At 37.9% G+C, this 24762-nt stretch overlaps 1 protein-coding gene across 4 annotated transcripts in view; it reads left to right on the forward strand.

The window, feature by feature from the left end:
- The window catches only part of uif (sushi, von Willebrand factor type A, EGF and pentraxin domain-containing protein uif), a 227839-nt gene that overhangs the window by 35487 nt on the left and 167590 nt on the right, over positions 1-24762 (forward strand). For all 4 annotated transcript variants that reach the window (XR_014443858.1, XM_083142169.1, XM_083142172.1 and 1 more), the window contains exons 2-3: positions 7069-7145; positions 13542-13572. Coding sequence is in view for 3 of the 4 variants with exons in the window: in XM_083142169.1 (XP_082998295.1) it covers positions 7080-7145; positions 13542-13572 (97 nt within the window). In the remaining variant the exon portion in view is untranslated. The remainder of the gene's footprint in view (positions 1-7068; positions 7146-13541; positions 13573-24762) is intronic.

Here is a 24762-nt window from a genome sequence, read left to right on the forward strand (position 1 = left end):
TCACTCCACTTGCACAGCAGATAAGCAGGAGAAGAATGCCTCAACTTCTCGCAAATTGTCCCTGACGAGCAGGTGTTGTTAAAACAGACGCAACCATGTAATTTAAATTATCACTTGAAATTTTGTTACAAGGACTTGTCGGTTTACACTTTTTTTAGAGTTGCATTTCGACTTTGACGTTCTAATCACTGTGAGGTGATGTTTGTGTCCGTTAGCTTTTCACAACGGCTACTCTTGTAAATTAGGTAGAGTTAGACATCTGTGATTGAGAGTCAACTTTAAATATCAACCTACATATTTATATATCACAAACTATAGCAGAGACATATATGAAGGTTTTTTTTGTTTGTTTTTAGCGAGGCACAGGGAGTATCTATCAAATGATTGAAACTTTCTAAGCGTATTTTTTCCTATTGGTCTGTTTTCTTTCTTCATAATAAACGTAACTTTTGATTTGATCAATTATTTTCAGATGGCGCGTAAAGCTTCTGCACCTTCATTACCAATTTTAAATGAAAGCCTTTTTCTGCACTTCATTGTCTTTCTACCTTACCTTATAAGCGGCTTTTTCGTTCTTCCCGCCGAAATGTTTTTAGCATTTTGGAGGATTAGACTCCAGAAAACCTTCAAGGTTTTACCATAGCATCCTGCCTATTTACTTACCTACATTATCTTTTCTAGTAGATATACAATATGTATTACCGTGATCCATTCTTGACTATCAAGTGTATAATTTCTCTTCTTTGTAGTCGCCATGTTTGATTTCTTTCATCCATGCTAGCTCTTAATTTACTTCCTTGTTTTTATTTCGTGTGATACCTAATTGGAGATTTTTTTATTTCAATGTACATACCACGAAGAAATGCGTTTATTTCAATTCTAAAAATACAGTCTAGAACCAAGTAGAATATCTAAATTGTTGTGTGCGTGTGTTCGCAAAACGTCGATGTTCACATCTATCGAAATATGTATTTTTGTTCATTTAATATCTGGCGAACAAATGACTACTGCATAAAGATGCGCAGTGGCATCTACCGGAACTGATGGGAAACTGATTCCGATCGGACTAATGTTAATGCAATTAGCATTTTTCATCTGGTATTCTGAGAAGTCCCACTCTGTCTGCGACGATGCCACCTTGCGGGCAGCGAGCTGCAGGAAGTGATCGTCAATTGCTCCAACTCGTACCCGAAAGGTCACTCAGTGAAAGGATATTTTTCAGAATCTGGGGCGAGGTGATCTAGCGATCTTTTTCCTCATTATTGTCGGAATCTTTTCGTGGATCGCCCACCCACATGATCATCTGTTTCTTTCGAATATCCACAAAAATCGTGAGAAACACAATCACATCGGAAACAAAAGCTAAAAGAAAAAAAGGAGAAACAAATTATTTATTTTGAAACACAATATAGTCTTCAAGATATACCGTATATATACATTATTAAATTTACCGAAAAGGTACAACTTGTATTTAGGAGACAAAGTTGTTAACTTTACGTTAACAGATATTTAAATCTGTTGGTTAATCACAACTCGGAAACCAACTGCCGTGGAAACACAGATTACTGTAAGAAAAAACAATTGTGCACTCGGCAGCTATATTATACACACCCTTCATGCACATTCGAACCCGGGACTTCAGCGTTGTAGTCGGACACCCTTCCGACTGAAACACCTCCTTAAATAATATTTAATATATTTAAAAAATAGTACATTTCAGAAAATGAGGTTGATAGCTTTGCGAATCTCTTCATGTACGTATTTGCAATGATTCTTGCGTGGGTTTTAGGACAGTCGTCACGTATGATTCTGGTTTGAAAATGGCGATAACTGAATCATGCTGCATTTTCACTTGAATCCTAGAAGAAAGTGTATTTTCAAAGTATTCTGTGATGCTGACTAGAGCTCCCTGTCCCACATTTTGATGGCTGATTCAAGAGGTTCACGAACTCTGTGGATCTTCCTTTCCGGTTGCTGCGACCTCAATAACGTCGGTGATTCAAACAGTATGAATGAATCGCATAACCGTAGGGCAAGAATTTGCTGAACTTCGTCTTCCGGTTACTCATCTCCACAAATTAGACCACATAGCATGCTGATTTCCATAAGTAATAGAATTTAATTCAAACCACTCGAGGAAAATAAAACCGGATAGGGACATCATAACTGCAAAGTTTACGTGGGCATCTTGATCTTGTATAGGGGCCAGATACACGACTTGGTGATTGAGCCTTCCATGTGAGTAGAACTTGTCGATTGTGTGGTTCCCCCATAGACAAACAGCTGGATCAATTGAGATAACTTCTGTCTCCTTAAACCAGTATTTGCTCGAATCTAATCATTGCCTTTAAGTCTGTAGCTTTAATAGTCTCTGTGTTATCGTCGTGTCACGTGATATTGACTGTTACTCGCCACGGCGAAGTCGATAGCCCAATCGAGAGAATATATGATGCATTTAACCACTACCTGATAGACCTATCACACTACCAAATTTGGTGTTTGTAGCTACATTAGTTTGTGAGGCCGATGTTGTGGCGCAAACGAATACTTTCTCAGCTTGGATTTGATTTTGGTTATTTTGTAATTCTTGCCTGCCACTTTTGGCTAATCGCGGCAATGAGGATGAGTGATGATATGATGAAGGCTTGTGCCTAAACTTCGCCATCGAAAACAAGAAATTGATGAAGTGGCACTCGCAAATAACCTGGAACCCAGTGGCGTGTCAAGGGGGGTTGGTTGGGGTCATACCCCACCCTTTAGCCCAGTATTTCTAATAAAAAGAACGTCGAAGACACGAAAAGATGACAAAATGAGATCTGATTACTAAAAAGGTATACGTAACAGGCCCCCTTTCGAAAATCCTTGGTACGCCAGTGCTGGCTCTCAGCTTTGATGATTAGTACTCTAAATAAAAGTTGTATCTGTACTTTGTAGAAACCATAATGGATTGTATGTGTATAGTCCTAGACTAGCCTACATAATTGATGATTCTGGAAGGATATGTGAAACGTTACCAATTATATTTACTTCCCTACAACCAATGAGGAAGGGGTGGAGGGGATAGCATTTTATTCTTGGGGGAAAAAAAGGCAAAAAATATTTGGATCTTTTGTACGTACCATAGGAAATTCAAAGGCCTGGAGATGGCCTTCTAGCTTTTTTTCTCCAAAAAAGGTGTTCAAACTAGAATGCATAAAAGAGATGTATCCGTCAGAAGCGTCGTGTGTTTGGGCATTTTCGATTTATTCCCTTGTGACATAACTTGGAGTTCACACAAATTTGTACGAAACAATGGTTTCGTAGTGTTCCCCCACCTATTTAGGCTTTCCTAGGAAACTTCAAGTTAAGTCGTATGTTGGAAATTAGTGCACAGAACTGTTAAAATTATGCGCTAATTTTGTTTCTTCAAAGCTTCTACTTCATTCCATCCATTCGAGTTTGTTTAGTCCTTGACCATTTCACCTGCACAAATTCTAGCTTTGTTTTTTTCTTTCGTCAGCTTCGATTCAGTTATCATTCGTCTCTTCTGCGACCACGACCTACTGGGGTTAGTGAATATCAACTTGCTGTTTTAACTTGTGCACTTCTCGGAGAAACCACCGAGAGGCAGCACCTAAGGAAACAGGATGATTAGGCCTATCTTCACTTGGAACGACTGTTCCTGAGTGACTGCTTGAGAGAGCAGGATCGTCCTCTGTGACAGGGTACCGTTACACAAACGAGCTGAAGAACCAGTTCGTTGCGTCAATGAACGCTGGCTTCCACGACTCTCCGCCAGGTCGAGCTGCTAATCGCACGGTGTAGATTGAGGATGGATGGAATCTGTGCAAACCGGAAGCATTCCACAGGATAAACAAGTTTGTTTCCTTTTCTTCTTTTCTGTTGGTTTGACCTGCGGTTAGGGCTCTTTACGAAGGCATTTCATTATTATGATGTAAGCTATTTAATAGAAAATTAGCGGAGGGGCGGGGGGGGGGGATAAATGCATGATTGAAGCGCGTCTAGGGACTCAAATATACGCTCTTCAACTATCGAAAGTCTCCACAACAGTCTGAAGTCATGTGGTCCCGGATTTCATCCCAGGTAGAAACTCAGTGTGTTTGCCCCCACGAAACCTAAGTTGTGCTAGTCCTGAGTAGTCTGTGCATTACTTGAAATTGATATACAATTCACTTCGTTCAATTCCCATATAGTTTTTCTTCCTTTTTAAATCGGTAATCTCATTAATCTTACAAATGATTTGCTACATCTCGTCATCGATATAAGTCCTGGGACAAGTGTCTGGTAACTTCACCAAATTGTCCCGTATATTCTACCCGTGATCTCGTGCTTGTGTGTTCCACACAACGCTTCTTGGCTGCAATAAAGGTTTTCACTAAATATCACGTCGTAGTACGTGCCTGATTATCGTATCTCATTTTCATTTGCATCAGTATACATACATTACTTTAAATTCTGTTTAGGCACGTACCTTGAAATATTTCGAGGATGTGTGGAAGGGGGGGGGGGTAGGCCCGCTATAAATGACTCAGAATTATTAACATCAACATAGGTCTGAGTGTTTTTAATACGTTAATATAATCTACAGGTCTATTCATAATATGTAAATTAATTAATATATTGTTAGTACATGAATAGGTAAAAAAAGATAGGCATAGAGATGTAACAGCAAGTATTCATTATCTAGGGCCAACATTTTGTAGAAAAATAACTGTCCTGGCAAGAAAATGAACGTCAAAAGATGAAGAATTGAATATTTATTGAATAACAAAAAGGGATGTTAAATCCAGTTGGCGAGAGTAAAATTCCTGATTAATATTTTATGCATATTATTATAAGTAGTAGTATGCAGAGATCTTCATTGGTATTGTCATTCAAAGCCGTATGATTCAAATCTAATCCTTGCCTTCTTGGAAGTTCGGCGCAAATAACCCTCCATTATACAAAAAAGGCTAAACAAATATTTTTAATTATTTAATTTTAGTACTTGGTAAGTATTTGACTCTCTCCCTAAATACGTCCTTGGTTCTGCAATATCTACTACAACGTACAGTTTAAACTGTTCTGTCAGTTATCTAGTACCTTCATTTGTTCTGTTTTTTCTTGTAATTCATATTGTTTCTCCATTTATTTTTTTTCACTTCTTGATGTATGTTCTAATTCTTTGTTTTTATTATCCCACCATTCAATTCATTATTGATCGTGTTAATTAACTGTTCTCATTCGTAATTCGTTCATACCTCAGAACTTTTTAAATCTTGTAACTCATCTCCTTTCTCTATATTTCATCCACTTATTTCTGTTCTGTATCACCTCTCTCAGTTGTTCTAGTTCTTAGCTGGTGAACATTTTTTTCGATACTTTTTTTGTATTATTTTTCCTTCTTCATTATAACATGCTTTTACACCCACTTTTTGAGTAAAGCCTATCTCCTTCCACTCACGAGTTTGCCTTCATTTTTTCATCACTGTCATTTGCTCGTTTTTCCTCATTCTTTCCAGCTTCATCACAATGCCCCGAAACCTTCATTAACGGATCTCCCTCCACCTTTTTTCACTCTTAGAAAGAATCTCTGGAGAACTGATGCACTTGAGTAGCTTGAGTAGCTCGCTCGTATACCCTATAGGATGCTATATAACTTCTACTGTCACTGACCAGATGATTATGTACCAGAAACTCAGCCGTTAGCGAAGAAGCGATCGCGGAATCTTGTACGTGATTGGTCGACGTCGTGCTTTACTACCAGGGTACCACAAGTATTTGACATGTTGATGAGTCCTACAAATCATATATGGAAATTGCGGGTGGACGATGTGATCGCAATTCTCTTTCCTATTCCCCCGTTTATTATCGACAAGGATCTTGCCAGGACTTCGGCAGTTTGTGGTCGCGCTTCAAGGAAGCTGATCTTCCTGTAGTTCTCTTTGGCTTTCAAGTTCCACTTGTAATTTTTCATGTGGCTTTCGGCACGCATATTACGTCGGTCAAAGAACCCTTTACAACATATTTCCGTTCGATTTTTACACATTTTCCTTTTATTGTTTCTGCCGTTATTTATTTTAGTTTATCTGCGTTCTTCATTCTCTGCTTATAGTTTTTCTCTTACCAAAACCTGTTAATTTATTATTTTTTACCAATTTTATTCAACTTTTATTTTATTTTGCATTGTTCCATATTTGTTTTATTACTGGTTTCACTTCTGTTTGTTCTGTCAATTTTGTTTCATCAGATTTTACAGTTTTCTTGAGAAGTTTCTTTCGGTACTTATATATATTTTAATGATCATTAGTTTGAAAACATGGCCTCTGTTTTTATCCATTCTTCCGTTGAAATTCATAAAGCAATCATATTATTGAACTGATTGATTTTCTTTATTTTACTTTTGACTAATTTGCGAAGATGGGGATGAGTGACGGTTTGATGAAATTGATGAATGGTCACTCACAAACATTCATGCCCAGGCCGGGATTCGAACCCGGGACCCCTGGCCGGCACAATCATATTATTGTTTTTATTACTGTCATTATTGGAAATCACTTAACACTTTTGGAATTAATGCTTTCGGGCTTGAGTTGTGGTTAAATAGTTATAAAGACAATTCTTCTGAAGGTTAATGCAATCCGGACGCTATACTCCAGGAAGCAATTATTTTAAAATAGCACAATAGTTTGTTTCTAAGCTAGTGATTGCCGATCTCCGTGGGAGAATGGTTAGCACAACGCTCTACGACGCCAGGGGTCCCGGATTCGAATTTTGTCCTGGGAATGGGTGTTCTTTGTGAGTGTACCTTCACCAATTTCATCATATCACTCATCCTCATCTTCGCGATTAACCCAAAGTTGAAGAAAAGCGAAGTAAAATAAACCAAATCAATCAATCAAAGCTAATGATTGGGTACTGTTAAATTTTCACTAGTCACTAATGTTGTGTGTGTGTGTGTGTGTGTGTGTGTAAAGTGTGAGTCCATTTAGTACTCGTCAAGCACAGACTATTTATTGTACTTTTTTTATGTCTTGTTCATTGCATACTTTTTTGTTTTTATAAGCAAACGTCTTCTTTTTGTTCCAGATCCCAGCGCGATGCTAATTCGAGAAGTGGTGGCCATCTTGGTCTCCTTGCTAGGACTGACTTCGACGCTTTCGCAGGTAATTTAGCTTTTGCTCTTTGTAACTTACCAACTGAAATTACTTACCCAGAACCACGAAAATAAAAATTTAAATGTTGAATGTTTACATAGAAATCGAGTATACCAGACTGAAAAGTAGCAAGCTCATATTTTAACCATCGGTAGTTTGAAGCCAAACCATGAAGGTTCAATGACTCAAACGTCATTGTTGAGGGTGCTCTTTTGTTAATTTTCCATCTAGTAATTTATGATTTTCAATCATAAAACGCACTGTTTGTCTTTCAAAATAGGTCTTATACGCCGATACTCAGTTTTTGATTACCTCATTTCTGGAAATTTTCTCTGTTCTGAGTTAGACGATTTATTACTTGTGTGATGAAGAAGATTAAAATGTATTCTTTCCTAGTTAGATTAGGTAAGTTATTTTTTGAAAGTAGGCTTACATATTACTTTACAATTGAAATTCTGTAAATTAATTATAAATTGAGTGATAAAGCTTTTTCCTCAAATATGTGTGATTATAGTGGTGGGAGTCAAGACGCTAGTCTGGAAAATGCAGACAGGGACTCAGGAGTGCACTACATGGAAGAGAGGTTGTCACTTGGAGGGTCACCTCCAAACTAACATCGATAGTTGCTCTTTTCAAAACTGGTTTCTAAGTGCAACACATTCATCTAGAAAATATGCAAGCTCCTGATGTCATAGGCGAAGTGGACCTTCCCCATTGTTTTGCAGCTATGAGTAAGAAGCCTAAGTGGGTTTGAGGCAACGAGAGAAGTGGTCATGCAAGAACTTCTTGCAGCGTGCGTTTGTCGCTCTTTCGTGAAATGACATCACCATGGGCTTGCCGCTGTGAGCGATTTTATCGTGGCTTCGAAAAAACAGGAGAGGTGAGACACGCGCACGTTTAAATTGCCAATGTCGCACTTTTTTGCAATCGAAAACAATGTTATTCGCAAATCTTTAGGCTTCCCTTTTCCGTATTATTGACGTGCGAAGCAGTTTCTAAGTAGTTATTGATCATATTTTCCAACAGATCGCGTTTCTTTTAATACTGTATATTTCCTGTTAAGATCATAGGTTATGATATACAGGGTATTTTAAAAAAATTCACTGAACATGGTTTGAGTGCTGAGTTTGTTACTTTTTTAAACACCCTGTATTTTTGACCATGTAGGAAACCAGATAGGATTACTGAATTAACTTCTGGGAACGTGCCTTTGTACAGGAAACTAAAGCACACAGATTTTAAGAAGTCGCAGATCTGAGAGAACCCCTAAATTTTGATATTTTACAGAATATAGTCACTTTGTATCAGACAGCAAATTCACCAGAGCTTATTCGTGTCTGTTATTTATTTATTTCAAACGGTATTTATAGCGCGGTATACAGAAAATTCCAAAGTGCAGCACTTTTACCCATAATCAAATGCCACAAAGTAAAAGAAGAAAATGAATACAAAATGTTTGCCGAGGACAAGACATATAAAAATCTGAACAGTGATACAAAATGGTCCAATGTTAACATACTAAAAAATTTTAAAAAAACACGTATACATTCAGTTATTCTTAGTGACATTATATTGAGTTATTAGATTATGTAAAAATGATTTCTTCCCATTATATGTATGCATTACTGTTACTGTTCTATAATTTTGAGCACCATATCCTGGGATTTATAGACCTAGTTTCATAAGAATATTTGGTCTTGATATTTTACCAGTCAAAATATTATCCAGAAATTTGATTTCAAGATTACTTCTCCTATCTGACGATAATCTAAGGTTCAATATGTGTGATACATTTCATAGTTATAATAGAGACGAAATAATTTGAATTGGAAATATAAAAACCTAACTAACGATTTCTGTACACACTCTTAAGAGTTGAGTATTGAGCTTAGTACAATTCCGGTGCAATTGTTGATACTTTATGAAGAATCAAGAACGTTCTTGTGTTAGTAAACTCTAATTTGTATTTGTCAGAAATATTTATATCTGTACGTTAGAATAAACCACGTGCACAAACACAGTATGGAAGTCAATGCGTGGTTCAAAGTTTGTCTTCATCCATCTGTGGCCTTTCTTTCCTGGGAGTAATTCAGCTGCACTTATACCAGCAAAGTACAAGGATGCAAACGTCACCGACCTTGTGGTTGTCAAAGTAACAAAAGAACAACGCCTCTGCATAAGAGCAATTGGTCTTTATATAGAAGGTCATTACAAAAAGATGTACTTTCTGAGTGTCAAACGTAAGCTGAGTTATAAAAGACCGCGCTTAGAATGTCTATGATCAGGTCATTTGATGTCTAAAAACATTCAAAGCTCGTGTAAACAGAGAAGCAACTTACAACGGTTATATTTAGCATAACTCAAAATAGACAAGGCAAGTCGACCAGCCACAAATCGTACATTCAATAGAAACTTCCTACTCCTACAGAATATAAAATTAACATTCATCCTATTTAACAGCAAATATCGTGTTCCATATAATTTATTACCTAAGCATATACTATAGAAATGAATATGAAAAGAAACTGAATATGATATGTGTGTCTGATATGTTTCAGTTATGACAAAGATTCTCGTTTATCCCAGCTGTTGACGTATATTTACGAAAATATTATTTAAACTACCAATGTCAAAATGAGAGATGCGCGAATCCGAACGTTTGAAGAATCGGATATCGGATCCAGGATTCAGAATTCGTATACCGGATCCAGGATTAGAAATTCAGACACCGAATCCTGCAGGGTCAGAGGTTTGGAGGGGCTTCTCCGATGGTGTAGTGGTAACACATTGTAATCAAAGATTCATGATTCGATAGGTCCAGTCCCGATAGCCTATCTGTGTATAAAGTGGACTTAAAACAAAAACCTCAAACAAACAATCGAAGGCTCAGATACAGAATCATGCAGGATCAACGGTTCAGACACTAAATCCTGCAGGATCAAAGGTTCAGACACTGAATCCTGCAGGATCAGAGGTACAGACACTGAATCCCGCAGGATCAGGGGTTCGGATACCGAGTACCACATGATCGGAGGTTCAGAGAATTTTTGGTTCGGATTTGAGTGCCCATCAGAACCTGTACTGACATGCTTTAATGTTCTACTTTGGTAGGGGAGTTAGCAAATCGTCGTTTTCTTAATACTGTCGCTAGATGTCACGATGTGTCAACCATATTCGATTAATCAATTGAAGTGTACCATCTCATTGATCAAAGACTTGAAGAATCGTTGAAATCCTTCTCCCAAAAGCTCTAAAGTTTGTAATTCTTATTCGCTTCGCTTCAACTTGTATATCCTTATCGTTTGTTCATTCAAACTTGCGAGGAGGTTTTTTTTAGATACCCAGTATTTGTTGCAGTGTGTCATATGGTAATAGAACTAATTAATTAGCAATTCCAAAGCCATGGGAATATGGGTCAAGAGGTTTTATGAGCAGAAAGAAAAGAAGTGAGGTACAGGAAGACGATTTATCGGCATGTTAAGCATCTCTCGGAAGGAAGGCATTGTATTATCCCTGCTCATGCGTTGAACCTGAAATGGGACTCGACTCTACCGGAAATCGCTTGAGATGTGTTCGGTTTTTTTTGCAGCATTTCATTTTGTAATGGAGAACAGGCTGTTTTTCTCTTTTGTGCTTCTTCGATCGCCGCAATGATATGATTAACGTGTTGAGGAATCCAGGAAAATGGATTATTTTGTATGAGATACTGCTGTTAAAATTGTCTTATGTGCGACTTTTTTTTTTTAATGCATTTCAGGTTGTTTTTAATATACAATGAAATACATTAACCTTAAGTTCTAAAATTAAATGCAGTGTTGTTCGTCGTTAGAGTTGTTTTCGGTTTCGTCTCAGTATCTCGAAGTTCCGCTTCTCGCTCTGCCTCGCAAGTCCCTATCGAGACTCCATCCATAAGCGATACTTGGAGGAGGGGTTTGAACGATGAATGTAGTTTATTTAACTGCACATTTCTGCCACTTTTGGCTAATCGCGAAGATAAGGATGACTGGTGATAAGATGGATGGAGGGATAATCAAGGGTGCAAAATGGCCATGTGTGGGTAAGCACACAACATTTTTTAATTCATTCATTCATTTACAAAGCGAGCCCCGTCGAGAGTACACCCTGGACTGCAGTTTGCAGACTATCGAGGCTCTGGCGACTAGACTCTCAGTCAATATAAACCTCTGTGGGGCTCGTGTTGTGTCGTCCATATACCATTGTACCTTCATCAATCTCATATTATCACCGTTCAGCCTTATGTTTGCAAGTAGCCAAAGTGGCAGAAAAACAAATCAAATCAAGGAAAAAATATATATTTTTTTAAGAAAAAAATGATTGATTTGGTTCATTTTACTTCGTTTTTCTTACATTTTTGACTAATAGGAAGATGTGGATGAGTAATGATGGAATTGATGAAGGGACAAGGCCGGAATTCGGACCCGTGAACCCTGGCGTCGTAGCGCACTATGATAACCACTCCAAGATGGTCGACTGAGAAAAAAATGTGTTGTTTATCATTAGCAGCAGCGGCAAACCCTTTTACTTTTCACTGAATACTCGACACGAAATCACGCCGTCGCATTTTCAATAGAACAGAGTCATCAGACAAACCGGATGTGCCTGTTCCTTTTACCTTTACGAGTCCCAAGGAGGCCAGACGTGAGTAAAGAGGATCCCAAGATGTCGGACATGCTGTCTGCACCGTGGAGCCTCTGGTATCGCGAAAGTCCATTCATGGAACAGGCGCAGCCGATCTGCAGCTTTCAATGAATTAACTGCATTAAGATACGCTGAATTATGGATCATCCAGTTCTTATTCTGTCAAGGCTCCTGTCGACTTCGCTGTCCCACTTAATAACGCTCAGCATGCTTCATAAATGCACGTAAATAGCCTACTATCAAAATGTCTGTAACTTAAAGGTGCCCGCAAAATTTTACTTCGGAGAGACAGAGCGAGATTTCACATCTTTCCCTTCAGTCATAGAAACTTATGTTTAACCTATTATTATTTTGCTAAATAAAATTGAATTGAAAATTGGCGTGGTTGACATTAACTTGACAAGTTCAGACTTGAGTCTACTAACCCGATCTGTTTGTGTAGTGCTGCCTCCTAGAAGAAGAAGAAGAAGCAAGCTACTGTTGCTAGGCAATAATCTGTGCAGAACGTGCAATGGAGAACGCACTTTCGATATAATGTAAAGTGTTACGTTGTTTGTGAGTTTCTTAATAAATGCAACGTAACACTTTACATACATTATATCGAAACTACGTTCTCCATTCCACATTCTGTTTGCACAGATTATTGTCTAGCAACAGTAGCTTGCTTCATCTTCTTCTTCTAGGAGGCAGCACCATAGTTTGGGGCGATTTTTTTCAGTTCCGAACATCGGGATTATAAAAATTTCCCTTCCCAATCACGTTCCGACAAAAAAATCTTCTAGATAACTGTTCTTAGGATTACTGAAGAACACAGCGGGGTAGGTAACATTGTTCTAATGCATAATGTTCAATATCTAAGGAACAAACCTCTAATTTGTTACATGAATACTTCCTTCAAATTTCCATCTGTTGAAGTCAGATGTCGTTTCAACTATTGGCGCATTGCTGCTAAGTGGAATTTTCAACCCAGAGCTGGCAAGAGTGAGCACAGCGTGTCACGCGGAAACAGAAAAATGAGAATTCATCCTCTCCAGTCGAGGACATAACAACCTTATCTGCCATGTCCCACTTTGGCCCGAGGAACCGCGGAGCTGTTTTTGGACGTCATCCTCCCAAATAAGGCCATTAAGGTGGTCTCAATTGTATGATAACACTCCTGCCTTTGTTTACAGATTTGGTCACACCTTGTATTGTTCACTGGCTTTACATTCCTGTCCTGTTGTCGTCATTTGACACAAAATTTCCTTGTGGTAAATCAAATTTCTCATGACTCACCTGTTATTTCTACTCGAAACGTGAAAATATTATTTGACCATACGGTGAAGAAGAAACAAACTTTCAATATCAATGGATGATATTAAACTTGACGTCATCGCGCAATGCACTTTGGGAAGAAACGTATGAAGTTCGGCAAACATATTCACGTTAAGAAAAGATTGAGGAGCGTTCTTACAACGAAAAAAATTGAGATATTTTATTCATACACATTCCTCATATGATCATGATAATCGTACCTTGTATCACTTCGGCAAAGACCATACGCACAATACTTACCCGGATGTTTTCAACGCACAATTTGATCTGTTTGCCGGAAATATGGCGGCGAAGTGTTATTTCGCGCAATGAATTGTGGGGGAAGTTGTTCGCTGAATATCATCTATAGATTTAATTGATAAATATAACCCATTTCACTCACAGTACTCTTTTGTATGTTCTGTACTAATATGCATCTTTTTCTTCTTTCAGGAAATAACTACGCTTTTTACATGCCCAAACGGTGAGTACATGATTTTATTTTTGAAATATCTTGGTGGTGTATCAGTGCAAATCTCGCACAGTCCTTTATTTTTTTTACTCGTAATTAATTTGAAGCAAGAATACGGCCCACCTGCGTTTCTGTTGTGTTTTTTTTCTGAGAAAGAAACAAAACTGTCCGAAATACAATTCAAGACAAACTTGATGCTATCTCTTGCTGCATTGTCTTGAAAGTCTTTCAACTGTTACTTTCTGTGCTGTGTAGAAAATAGAGATGATAGCAATGATAAAAGAATGCTCACGTACGTACTTTAATACAGAAAGTAGTACATCTTGTGCCATCTTATGATTTGCGCACACCAGTGATTCGATTTTGCACTAGATATGAATATTTCTTAGGAAATGCGAATCAATACGCAGATATATTCTCATATTTTACGCAGTTAGTGTTTCATAGTACCTGTTTTAGTAAATAAGTTCATTGCTGACATATATAGCTTGATGTAATAGCAAAAATAAAGTTATGAAGCAGTGATGTCATTGCAAAATTAGTTGGCAGTTGTTTCCTTGTCAAAATCGCCAGGCCTGATCCTCTCGTGTAATCTGCGACTTTGTGTTTCAAACGTATTTTCTGAGCTCTATTTGAAATCGGCCATGGATATGCTGTAGCCTCTCTTATGTTTCAAATGTGCTACTTTAAACAACTGTATGGGTATTGCAGGCAATTTACAAATCTAGAGTGTTCGGGGAAAAGTACGAAGTCAAAGAAATTCAATTTTACAGCAGACCATCATATGTTTATTCTTTTAATAGCAAACATTACAGACATGTTATACATGTATAATAACTGTTTAGAATCTTTACACATGCTCAATATAAAGTTGCAATATTTTCTTTAATAGGCGTAGCTAGAACTTTATATTTGGGTGTGCACAAAGAAAAAAAATATTAGGTATTGTACCTTTTTAATAGCATATTTTGCAACACAATCACTTGGCTCTTTAACTGCACTGATGTTTGTAAAGGAATATAAATTCACTAAATGACAGTGTTGAAAATTTTTGAATATATGTAGTAGAAAAAAAATCAAATTGCATAGAAATTACACACACACACAAAATGTTCATAAATGTTACAAACAAATACATCAAAATACATGTCATCTATACCAAGAGACACGTCTGTCAAAAGGTACAATGTTCTTAAACTCATCAATAACTTCATTTACATCAATAGACTAAGCTTTTTCCTGTTCCACAAATAGCAAGAGCAGGGCTTCCAATCTATCCTGCTTCTGAGTTGCTCTTAATTTAGTTTTAACTTGGGTAAGCTTGGAGAAAGTTCTCTCACACGTGCTGCTTCGGACAGGTATAGAAGAAAAGCGCTGTAGTACAGAGTAGAATGCAGTAAATATCTTCTTTCTCCAATGACATCAAAATATCGAAAATCTATAGACACTCGTTTCATCAGCGATAATGCACACGTTTGTCCCAAGTAATGACATTTTCAACTTCTTACAAACTGCCGCTTATTTTCTCTCTTATTGAAATATATGTCTTTAATTCTCTTTGATAAAGCAGCCCATTAGGGTGTGCCTAGGCACACCCGGCACACCCCGTAGCTACGCCTATGGATTCAATATGACATAAATGAAAACAACAGATTGTGACTTATTAGAAATAAGGAATGTTGCTACATCTTTTATGATTCTAGAATACGGAAACGATTGCATTATGTACTCAGTACACTACAATATTGAAAGCGTTGGGTACAGTTTAAGAAATGTTCAGTTATTGGAAATGTTTCCAGATATCTGAACCCAAATGGAAGTAGTAGAATTTCTTCAGCAGTTGAATACGTGGTTATCAGCGAGTGGACAACTTCTGTTTGTCTTGGTGGAACGAACGGTAGCGGAAGCAATTACTTGAAACCCTCCCTTCGTGATGTACCGCTTGGGCGACGAAGAGCTTGTGGAAGAAGGCGCCGCGACATGACGAGACCTCCCGTCAAAAAACTCTCCTTGAGATCCGACGAGGAGGAAGCGGCACAGCCCAGCTGTGAGATCATCATCACTCTCAATATAATCCTCCCTTAATGACTTCGCAAGAGGAGTCGTGGCCTTCTCCCACGACTCGTCTGTTCCGGCATGGCAGGAGCGCAGGAAATCACTGTGGACTTTGCTGATGGCATCGTCAGATTTAGGCAGTCATTAAGGGTGATGCAACTTGCATGTTTTCCCAGAGAAATGAAGACCATCAGTCATGGTACATACTAGTGGTTGGGTGTTGGTGATGGTTCAAGGATGCAATCATGGTACCAAAATAAATAGTGATTGTAAAGTCCTTGCTACCCACTACTGTATTCTGCCATGTGTTCAACCATGAAAACTTAATCTTACACATCTATACGCTTAACAATAGGAGATGAACAATGTATCTAAACTAGCGTGTTTGGAAGTTGGGGCGAAATTAAGGTAGCAAGGGGTTCAGAAAGTTTTTAATGACTGGCTTCCCGTGTAACCGAAAAGTCAGCATTCTTGTTTTATTGCGAGCTACTGTCGACGTAATGCCCTGTAAAAATCCTAAAATTTCGGAGGTAACCATAACATTTTGAGGACAATCGAGCAGTTTTAACATGTTCCAGCCCAGAAAACTACTTAGCTCTGATGGTAGTCAATCATATGTCCCCATACAAAATCTATTAAGCAGGCATTTAATGTCAAAGGGACGATTCTCCCAAGATCCTATAAAGCACACGCATGTGACTATTCTGGGAAATGAAAACAATTGAACAATTGCAACAAGCATTGTTGTTTCGTGCTTCCCGCTGCTTATCTCAAAATGTCTTCGATAACTCTGACACAAGCGTCGTATTAAAAAGTTCCTTGTAACTTACACCGAGTACCACAGTGTATTCTCAGCTCTCAACTGCTGATGAAACTTCCAAAACTGCAAAGTTCGCACAACTAGATTTTGTTCAAACATATTACCATCTCTTTTGCAAATTCTCAGTCCTATACTCTCAAATACTGTGCACATGTCTTATATCAAACAAACAGCAATATAATGGCAGTATTACTTTCCTTTCGCTGACAGTATATTGTAATCTACGCACATTGGATTATATACAACGATGTTCAGGTTAACGTATTATGTTCAATATCCAGCACACTCTAGTAATTATATATTCGCATTCCAACAACGAGTGTGATGCATGATACAAGACAATTATTTTAAAGTTCACCTTTCTACCTTTTTATTTTTACCAAGGCGTTAGTCTGAACTTTAACGATTAAGCTGGTCAATATATTAAGTATTATAAGCTAGTCTGTTGATTAGTGTTTATTTTTAATATTGTAAATGTATATTCTTGTGTAGAATTTTGTAATAAGTTTCACGTAACATCAACTCGCCAGTCCATCTACTACCATGTGTTTGTCTTAGCGTGCATTTTTCTCAAGTGCCGCAACATGAAGCCAAGCTGACCTTCAACCAGTTCATTGGCGTAATACCTTTTGTCATTTTACCTACCTTCAACGCTCAGGAAGGCTAAACTACCGTATGCGGCATTGTCATCAGTTTTTACCATCTAGTTTACACTGGAACGAAAGGTTATCGGAATTTACATGACCTTCTGGTAGTGAAATTGAATTCTAGATACTGATCTGAGTTTCTGTAACTTCTGTTCGTCTGGCAACGGGTGACTTGATGTTTCTAAGCGTATTCCTCCCTCCCTTGAAGTATTGAAGGTCACGCGTGAGAAAGATAGCTAATGGACCAAGCTAAATCTTTTGTTACTCTTCTTTCTCCCTCGAAACAACAGACCGGTTCGAGGACTAACGTGCAATCGCAAAAAAACGAGAGCCCTTTGCTACTCTACTCAATCGGAAATGCCTTGAGGAATGAACAAGGACAACACTGCTTCAATGACACACTCAAATGTTAGGGAAATGCTCGAAATCAAGCTAATGTTACCTTGCTGGTGAACGATTTTCTGGTCAAGCAGCACAAATGTGTTTGACTGCATCATTCTATAAAGACATTCCTATAATTGACAACCAATTACGGGATATTTTATTCACTAAGAAGATTTTCAGTTTCATAGTTTTGGAAATTCTCCCATGATAGTTGGAATTGCTACGTATCAAGGACGTATTTAGAGGGGGTCCAAGGGGCCCGGACCCCCGAAAGACTTACTAATTACAAAAATTAAATAATGAAATAATAAAATAACTAAAATTAGATAATGAAAATATACTTGTTCCTTAATCGAACGTTATTTATTTCCCACGAACTTATTGGAAGGCGAGGATTATATTGTAATCATACTTTGAGAGTGGCAAAGTAAATTTACGAAAGATTTATCACTACTTATAACGTAATACTCAGAAAATATCAGCAGGAACTTTAGTTTTCGTCAACTGGATCTAACAACCTTTTTTTTATATTAATAAATATTCAATTCTTTATCTATTTGACATTAAATTCCTTGCCAGCGCCTTTTCTTTTGTACAAATTTTGCCGACCTTAACTACACGTAAGCTAGATAATGAATACGTGCTGTTATATCTATTCTTATACCCTCCTTTTATGTATTCATGTAATAGAAATATATTAATTTGCATATTTTAATTAATTTAATTATTTTTATTTAAACATTATTATTATTATTATTATTATTTTGAGACACTTGGTCGGACCCACCAGAAACATATTTCTAGATGTACGTGCCTGCTATGACTTTATCACTTTCCAATGAGATCAGATGAAGCCGAAAATAGGGATTATTTTGTACGTCAGCGAGAGCATCAATTAAAATAATTAGGGCTGACCCGCTACCGATGCTGATTTATCGGTATCGGAAAGTATAGGTTGGAATTCATCTACCGATACCAGCCGATAATTTCCCGGCATTTTGGTTTTTCACGGGGGTCCGCAAAAATCCCACGCAACACTTTCGCGGAGGATTAATTATCCTGGGAATTATGCAAAATTCAAACTTTCTTTTTACTTTGCACGAAAAACTGTTATTTTTGTGATTACATAACATATATTTTAATATTTTGGCGTAATTCTTAAATATTCAAAATCAAATTTCTTAGTAAATATTTTGAACAAATTTTAATTAAAGTGAAAAATGTTACCTAGGGCGCTGTTTGGACGAACCTTGGGTTAGCTGGTGGATGACAATGAGACAGCTGGGGGAAAGGGGGGTTATGTTTTGCGAAAATTTAGATAGCTGGAGGTATAATACCACCCCCCTTCACTTCGAGCACCGAGCATATCCAATATGTTTGCAATATATGCACGGTTTCCTTACTTGGTTCTAAAAGGGGCAAGATCATATTTTAGCAAAAGAAAAAAATGAGCTTCTAATGTAATTAACTAATCTGGGTGTTAGTTTTCTTGTGGAAAAAGAGTGCAATTCAGTGGACAATAGTTGGAAAATAATTGTGATGATAAGCAATCATAATACTGGTTTCAGGACACTTAGGGAGACGTTGAAATCCCGATATGCCCCTTAAATCGTCACTGATCACATCAATGTAGATATCTATAATTTCCAGAAAAAAATACTTGTATGTATGCATGTGTACTATAGCTTATTGTTGCAGCTTGTTTTATAAATGCCTTAGCATACTCTTGTCGGAGTACGGAATCTAATGTTCAACTATAACTCTAGTTCACTGAGATTTAAAGCATAGGATTGCTAAGTATAGACAGGCATTTCGTGTTCAAACAGGACTGGAACAGAACAGGTAGCAAATCACCTCTAGCTGTTGAATATATTTTATCAAGAAGACTTCCTTGTAAAAATCATGCGAAACATCGCCACGACCATCTTGTTGATCCGGACAGCGACAGGACAAGTTATAATTACCAAGGGCTGACTGTAATTAGTGGCGATTTCACTCTGAAGTGTTCAGAGGGCAGGCCTTAGGGAATGTCCAGGGAGTCAGTGACACGTCATTTCCTGTTCGGAAGTACCTTAATGCGTTTGGAAGCCCAAAACCAGTAGCAAGAAAGCGAAAGGCATTTCTTTGAAATCTGGACGTGATAAAAGTGAAAATGGTATATGGAGAAAGTTTGTTTTTTTCACTGTAGCTTTTATTATACTGAAAAAAGTCTGTAATGAAAAATACAAAGATAAATCGTCTTAGCTTCCGAGATCGCCAATTGATTTTCCCACGATTTCACACTATAAAATATCAACGAGCTATGAAACGTTTCTTGTTGTTTAGTATTATGTTAATGCTGTATGCAGGACCATAGGTAAATTCTACAGTTTAAATACACATTTCTCCATAAATATGCATTATACATTTTTCATTCAGCATACAGCTGGCCTCCGTGGCGGAGTGGTTACGACGCCAGGGGTCCCAGATTCGAATCTCGACCAGGGCATGGGTGTTCTTCGTGATTGTCTCTTCACCAATTTCATCATATCGTCCCTCAACCTCATCTTCGCGATTAGACAAAAGTAGAAGAAAAGCTAAGTAAAATAAACAAAATCAATCAATCATTCATCATACGAATGGACGAAGCAAAAACACAAATTCTCATATCCACAGTGGTTCACGATTAGGTATCATTTAAGAAAGTAAATTAAATATGAACGCCATTACACATGTGATTCTTATTACAGAAATCGTAATGCAGTATACTATTACTTCGAAGTTTGATGATCACCTGAAGAAATCTAAAATCTGTATGATGTCCAGTCTATACAGAAATTGCCCTAATGGAGGATTTTTATGCTGTCATTAAGCCCAAAACTGAAACAGTTTAGTTTCTTTTCGTGAAGTTTTCTTAAATGAAAAACCTTTTCCCCTTTTAAAGCAGCAAATATTACGGAAATATGAGCAGGAATAAGTTGCGCATATGTCCAGATTTAAAAGAAAAAATCGTCAATATTTTGGTGCATGCCACTCCAACTATTATAACCATTCATATATTAATAGATCTGTATTAATTCAAATCAATATATCATTATCTTTTCAAGTATCAATTTTTCCCGGTTTTGTGTGTTGACAAAAGTATCATTGTTGTGCTGGTCAGTGAAGAAGGTGAATGCAATTGCTCATTAAACACGTAATTCCTTTGTTTGCTCCACGGTGTTTGATTTTTAAAACCCATCTAGTGAAAAACTCTTGTCGTCGACGTCTGTGTCTCGGCTGTCAGAATTATTTCGACTCGGTTTATGACTTGTTCTTTTGGCGGTTGACCCCAACCTACGAGCCTTGACCGATTTTCTTCCCATTCCGTGTGTCTGGATGTGGCAGGAGCTTCAGTCCAATGTTCGTTAACCCAGATGTCGCCCGTGTCGGTGCTTGGCAAGGACAATCGAAGAAACCGTGAGAAGCGAATGGCAAACCGTGCAGGAACGTGGTTCGCGTCATGTGCAAATGTGAACAAATATTCCCATTCGTGGGATATTTTCGATGGACTTGACTTTACAATGGCAGAGCTAAATGCTGCTCACAAATACTGGACATGGAGCGATTTTGAGAATGCCCTTGGTGTAGGTATGAAACTTGGAAGGTTATGTTGAAGAGGTATTAATTGCTTTTATTATCTAATCGACCTTTTAACTCGGAGCGTGGAATTGAAAGTAATTTTTGTAAAGAGTATGCATGCATTGGTTGGAGGTTCAGCCTGTATATTAATTAGCATTGATTTCCTTTAAATTTCCATCTTTTTAAAATTAATTAAATATTATATAATATTTCTACGAGTTCACATGCCAAGCTCGATTTTTTTTATCGTGCAATCAGTTATAAGTCACTATTCACTAAGCTATTTTTCGCAACAAGGACCAACATATCTACATCCCTATCTATGGTAACAGAGGAACAATGTCAATTTCATCCTGACACTAGCTCCATGGACGTAACTTGGGACCTAACTTGGAAAGGTGGAAGGAGAATGAAGAAATTTTCTCATAAAAATAACGTCCGGGAATATTTTGCTAAATAACTGTTATAATTGCGAAATCATAAAAAAATACTTATTAATTTGCAAATTTGAATAAATATGAAAATTTTGAGAAGGGAAGTGTCCAACGGCAAGTTACGCCCACTATCTTCTTATTTCGTGCTTACTAGCAATGTAATTGTACTTGCTTTCATTGTAGCTATTTTCTGGTCGAGCCTGCATAAATTTTATCTCAAGTGGCAGCGTTGTTTTACAACAAAACCCAACAGCAAAGGTTACCTGATGTGACTGAAAAGTGAAAGATTGCATTTTGAGCAAGGAAAGTGTTAGATTTAATTCTTTCCCAGCTCACAATATTAATTTGATAGGGCGCCGGGATGTATATTCTTTTCAAACATTTTTTACCTATATTTCATCATTCTGCACTCAGGATGACCGCCTCCTCCGGATCGTGTTATTTTAAGAAGTGGTCCACTTTAGTAGAACACGAAACGAGCAAATTTAACGTATATTTGAAAGAAGAAGTAAGTGTATGTGCTAAACAGAAAATTGCTTAAAATATAATGAACGTGCTTGATGACACTGGTATGCTGTGAAGTGATACCAAGTAAGGATGCGTTGTAGGAAGCAGAAAAGTATCTGACACACATTCGCGAAGACGGACCCATCGCCAGCAGACATGATGTCGCCATAGAAGAGAAAGTGTTACCAAGGAGGTGACTTGGAAGAATTACCATTAGTATCCTGTATGAAATTACATACATTCTCTGAGCTTACATGTTGGTTCCAGAAGTTCATCATGTGCACAGATAGCTTGGACCTACAGTTTAAAGTGAGATGTGAATCACCAGGTATCGAACCAGAAATCCCTTGATTACAAAGCGACGACGTTACCACTATACCACTGGTGAGGCGTTTTCTTCAGGATAGCGGTGTCATACGGAAGTTTGGCAAAGTTTAAGTCAACTTTATACACGGATCGAATAAATGTGTATGAACTTAGTTTAAGTGGGATACGATCTGAAATGTGCTTCCACTGGTTATTGAACCCGGGTATCCTTCATAACAAGGCAGCAACGTTATCCATTATGCTATTGGAAGGGCTGGACAGCTAAATCGACCAAATCTGGACATGCATTAGTAGTTTCTGCTTACAGTTGATATATATATATGGGAGGGGGGAAGCATACGAATTTACAGGGAAACTAGTTTGAGATAGTATTCATAGGTAAAGGTAAGTTAAAGTTCCCTGTGCATATTGCACCGTGCTGTGATGGCATATTTAGGGTAGGACCCCACATATCTCGATCATTTTGGAGGTGAGTGATCAGCATCCGGCCATCTTTACCCCCACGTACCAATTGATTTGAGGCTGGGTGAGCTATAGAGCCGCTTTATGCAGGGACAAGGCCAGAAAAATTCAGAACTTAGATCACCTACCCCGGGAATTGATCCCGAACCCGGGTCTCCCGCGTGGTAGTCAGACGCCCTACCACCTAAATCACCGCGGCATCTGACATAGTACTCGGTGAAGGCTTGATCTTTCTGTAACAATTGTAGACAGGTCTCAAATGACAATGGGCGTTTAACAGTAGCGATGTTTTATCAGTTTTGGAAAGATATTGCAAGAAAACATGCTACGAAGCGACAACTCTTGGTCTTTCCACAAAGTGCATAGTGCGTACTGTATTTGTCCCAAATTTGATTGATGTTGGTACTCGAATACAAATGAGTTCTTTTGTTATGGAGAGATGCATTCCAAGTTGATCACATTTTCGTCCCATTCGTAACACCATTAGCAACTGCTTAAATTTTGAAAGCGCATCAGTAGGCACTTTACTGATTTCAAAATGTGAAAGGTGCAATACCATACCATTACAACCTGAGTACCTTTCGATTTGTTCACATGCAGCCAAACCTAACCAGGAAAACAGGTCTCCCATTCTTTTGGAGCTATCTCAGCTTCGCAGGTGTCTGGACGGTGAGAGTAGGTTTCACGGAGACACGCACGAGCTCATCTTTGGATATTAACTCTCCGCAGGTGACGTAGATCTTCCTTTTTTTTCTTCTATTGTTGAACTCCGACCTTACCTGATTGGTAGCCTGTGGTCGTCTGCCGACTCTTCTCCTGCCCTCCTTTGAGGAAGACAATGGCCCCGTCCTTAGAGGAGGAACCGGTTTTCATGTTGGGCTGAGGTTGGTGCTTTGGAATGGCAGAAATGTAGGACGATTTCCTCAAGAATTTCATTATTAATTTTTGCCTCAACCTCTTGCGTACGCGACTGGAATTTTAGTTGGCGATTACTGATAGCTACAATCTAATAGGTATGATACAAAAAAGTTTACTATGTGCAATTAAGAAGCCATAAATCGTATCCGAAACAGAGATTCAACCTGTGTCAGTTATAGCGAACGGAACAGCAACTCAACATAGATGTGTACAGCCAAAGTTGAGATTGATTGCTGAGAATGTGCTTCATTCGTCATTTGTTTATTCAGTTAGAACCGTGCAAAATCTAAGTTCTGTTCTTTTGGTGATAGTAGTAATAATACTTTTTAAGGCATTATTTAAATATTATAACATGTGAAATATTTGGTCATCATAAAAGGATCCACTATCGAAACACATTTCTAGATAGGTGCCTGACCCAGGATAACGATGATTATGAACGGTCATGATGTTATGAAACACTTTCTCACTGTACATACTTTAGAACTTGAACATAGATAGTCATCTGTTCCACAAGAAGTCGGACTGAAGCACTTTACACAATGGTTTGGATGTACGTTAAACTGTAAGTACAGTGGGATCCATGAGTATTACCGTGCAAATTGTCCATGACTATTTTCATTAATTTTTCTCTTGCATCCTATGTGTTTTTAAGCGACGGATTTTTATGTATGCTGGTGCAGAAGTTGTCAACAGTTTGTTTTGAGTTTTCTTAAAATTCTTGAAGCTCTCATTGGGTCAAATAAAGAGCACGAACATGGTGATGGACAATTTGCAGGGTAATACTCATGGATCCCACTGTACGGTACGGTCTAGATTAGCTTATCTGAGCATGTAGTGGATAGTGGATACACTTAAACTTTGACAATCTTTGGTCGAAAGGAGTCTTAGTTAGCGCACATAGTTTTAGGTAGTGGGCGCTCTTTCATTTTCACTGAAATAGAATTAATATTTCCTAATCAATATAATTGATGACGTCACATCGCACAAGCTACGTCGGGCTTACGAATTTACTTTGCATTTCAAGAATCATGGTTACTTCTCGTGT

Source organism: Lepisma saccharinum, chromosome 20 (genome assembly GCF_977018435.1).
Source record: "Lepisma saccharinum chromosome 20, izLepSacc3.1, whole genome shotgun sequence".
Lineage (NCBI taxonomy): Eukaryota > Metazoa > Arthropoda > Insecta > Zygentoma > Lepismatidae > Lepisma > Lepisma saccharinum.